Source organism: Athene cunicularia (assembly GCF_003259725.1).
Source record: "Athene cunicularia isolate RWA chromosome 11 unlocalized genomic scaffold, athCun1 chr11_part2, whole genome shotgun sequence".
Lineage (NCBI taxonomy): Eukaryota > Metazoa > Chordata > Aves > Strigiformes > Strigidae > Athene > Athene cunicularia.
Genome location: NW_020799114.1, coordinates 1362392 through 1365047, shown reverse-complemented (window position 1 = coordinate 1365047; position 2656 = coordinate 1362392). Strand labels below are relative to the sequence as shown.

Sequence of the window (2656 nt, the reverse complement as noted above, 5' to 3'; positions counted from 1 at the left end):
GGGGAGGAAGGTCCCAGCGCCCTCAGGCCGCCGGGTTGCGGGTCGGCCGCTGAGGGGCGGGGTGGGCCCGGCCGTAGCTTGTGCTGGGGACAGGGAGTCCCCTCGGTGGCGGCTGGCGGGTGGCAGAGCCGCCGTGCTGGCACGGGGCTGGGGGCAGGAGGAGCCGCCTCTGTCCCAGCTGCTTCTGAAACGCTGCTTTGCTCCGTAAGCACCGGAGCAGCCCCGCAGCGTGCCCGGTGAGAGGGAGGGGTGTAGCTGAAGGTGTTAGTCCGCTCCTGAGGTCGCGTGTCCCGGGAAAAGTTGGTGAGAAACCTCTGAGGGCTGCCCCAGAGCTCACGCTTGTCTCTGACGGGGCTCTTTGGTTCCAGCTGGGAAGATGCCGGAGCGTGAAGGAGTTTGAGAAGCTGAACCGGATTGGAGAGGGCACCTATGGCATAGTGTGTAAGTGCGGTGCTGGCTGCTCTCCCCAGGCCTGGGGCAGAGCCGCTTCCTGGGTGAGCTGCAGCCCAGCTGCCCCCATCCCGGCAGCGGGAGCATGTTGGGCTGGGGGGCCTGAGGCTGAGAGGAGGCTCATCAGTGCAGGGGGTCCCACTGGCTCGTGATAAAACCAGTGTTTGTCTTCTGGTACTGAGCACGCGGCCTCTGCTGCTCTTCTAGACCGGGCCCGGGACACCCTGACGGATGAGACTGTAGCATTGAAGAAGGTGCGGATGGACAACGAAAAAGATGGTAATGGAGGAGCAGGGGTGGCTCCTGTGGCAGGTGGGAGCGTCACCGGCCCCTGCTCGAGGCAGTCATGCAGCACGGCCCTTGCTCTCCGCAGGAATGCCCATCAGCAGCCTGCGGGAGATCACCCTGCTCCTGCAGCTTCGGCACCCCAACATCGTGGAGCTGAAGGAGGTGGTTGTAGGGAACCATCTGGAGAGGTGAGGGTCTCCTCTCTGCTTTCAGTCCCTTCTCGGTCCCCCGAGCTGCTTCTTGTGGCACAAACCTGCGGTGGGACCCCAGAGAGCTTCCTGAGGGAGGCTCCTGACTGTGGCTTGTCTACAACAGTATTTTCCTGGTGATGGGCTACTGCGAGCAGGACCTAGCCAGCCTTCTCGAGAACATGCAGACGCCTTTTTCAGAGGCTCAGGTAAAAGCTGGGCCAGACTTTAGGTACGTCACCCCTGTGAGGGTGTTGCCACTCTGGCCAGAACACGCTGGCCACTGGTGTGGACTCCCTGGACCTTGTGCTGGGCTTTGGCAGGGCTGGGGAGCAGCTGGGATTCCTGGGGAGTGTGGGCTTAGCTCGGAGCGCTCCAGGGACTTTCCGGGCTGGTATTTGGGCTGGAGCAAACTGGCAGGACAAGGGCACGGGGAGAAAACATACCCCCAGCCGGCCTGTGAGTTACTCTGGGAGGACCCGGGGGCCTGACTTGCTGTGGGGCCGTGGCAGATCGTGGGGTACCTGACTGGATTTAACCCCGGGGGTTTGCCTGGCTGGCACTGCTCTCACAGAGGTCCGTGCTCTTGTCTTCTGTCTCCAGGTGAAGTGCATCATCCTGCAAGTCCTCAAGGGCCTGCAGTACCTCCACGAGAACTACATCATCCACAGGTGAGAGCGGCGGGATGGAACTGCTGAGCCCTGGGGCCGCAGCATTGTCCTCCACTGTCCACACCCGTGTCCCAGGAGTGAGTGGCACTGTGTGGGGTAGCTCTGAGGGTGTGTGCAAATCATTGGCTCTGTGTGGGAGCACTGGTGGGACAGGGGTCTGCTGAACAGGTAAAAAAAAATCACAATTTTTGCTTCTCATGATTGTGCAGCTCCAGCTTGCCAGGCCACACTTGGGACACAGTGCTTAGTTTTGGTTCCTACTATTAAGAGAAGAGAGAGCCCAGAGAAGGGTTATAAAGACGATCAAGGGATTGGGCAGCCATGTAAGAAAAAGCTGAGAGAATTGGGTTGGTTTGGCCTTGAGAAGGCTTAGGAGGAGTCCTTAGCACCGTGTTCCAGTATTTAAAGGGCAGATGGAGGCTCCCTTTTTCTAAGGGAGGAGGAGTGGGTACAAGTTAGTCCTGGGGAGATTCCACTTAGACACAAAATTTTTCCTGCTGAGAACAATCAGCCACCAGAATCATCTCCCCAGTGGTGGATTCCCCAACACCGGACACATTTAAGATTCATCTGGGCTTGTCTAGACCGCGCTTCTGCCGGAAAGCTTGGACCAGACAGTCCCCGAGATCCCTTCCAATCTGGGACTCGTACAATGACCGTCCGCTCTCTCTTCCCCCGCAGAGATTTGAAGGTGTCCAACCTGCTCATGACTGACAAAGGCTGCGTGAAGATAGGTGAGCTGCCGCGCTCGCGGCTCTCCCTGCGCTCCGCTGGGAGCGGGGAGCTCGCTCCCGCCTTGACCTCGCGTGTCTCTCGCAGCCGATTTCGGACTGGCCCGCACCTATGGGATGCCACCAAAGCCGATGACCCCCAAAGTCGTCACACTCTGGTGAGTCGGGGGGGGGTCTGCACTGGCTCGGGGTGACGCAGGGGCTTCCTCTCCACCATGGTCCCCTCGAGACGGTGCTGCCCCCCTGCGCAGGTACCGAGCGCCCGAGCTGCTGCTGGGAATGACGACACAAACCACCAGCATCGACATGTGGTAAGGGGAGGACTGGG

At 60.2% G+C, this 2656-nt stretch overlaps 2 protein-coding genes across 2 annotated transcripts in view; one reads left to right on the top strand and one right to left on the bottom strand.

Moving 5' to 3' along the window:
• Window positions 1-520, bottom strand: part of CHMP1A (charged multivesicular body protein 1A) — a 4483-nt gene extending 3963 nt beyond the window's left edge. The window contains exon 1 of the mRNA XM_026857020.1: window positions 473-520. Within this exon, the coding sequence (XP_026712821.1) occupies window positions 473-520 (48 nt within the window). The remainder of the gene's footprint in view (window positions 1-472) is intronic.
• CDK10 (cyclin dependent kinase 10) lies at window positions 356-2653 on the top strand. Its single transcript, XM_026857048.1, has 8 exons — window positions 356-441; window positions 658-729; window positions 824-926; window positions 1054-1135; window positions 1530-1597; window positions 2279-2331; window positions 2417-2486; window positions 2580-2653. The coding sequence occupies exons 2-8, from the start codon at window positions 711-713 to the stop codon at window positions 2641-2643; spliced, it is 459 nt and encodes a 152-aa protein (XP_026712849.1). The 5' UTR covers window positions 356-441; window positions 658-710; the 3' UTR covers window positions 2644-2653.
• Window positions 2654-2656: the final 3 nt, after the last annotated feature.

What these genes read in the sequence shown, in the direction of transcription:
- CDK10 (XM_026857048.1), top strand. An exon ending in GAGAACTACATCATCCACAG is followed by an intron (nt 1,598 to 2,278) that starts GTGAGAGCGGCG and finishes CTTCCCCCGCAG; the next exon opens with AGATTTGAAGGTGTCCAACC. An exon ending in CAAAGGCTGCGTGAAGATAG is followed by an intron (nt 2,332 to 2,416) that starts GTGAGCTGCCGC and finishes TGTCTCTCGCAG; the next exon opens with CCGATTTCGGACTGGCCCGC.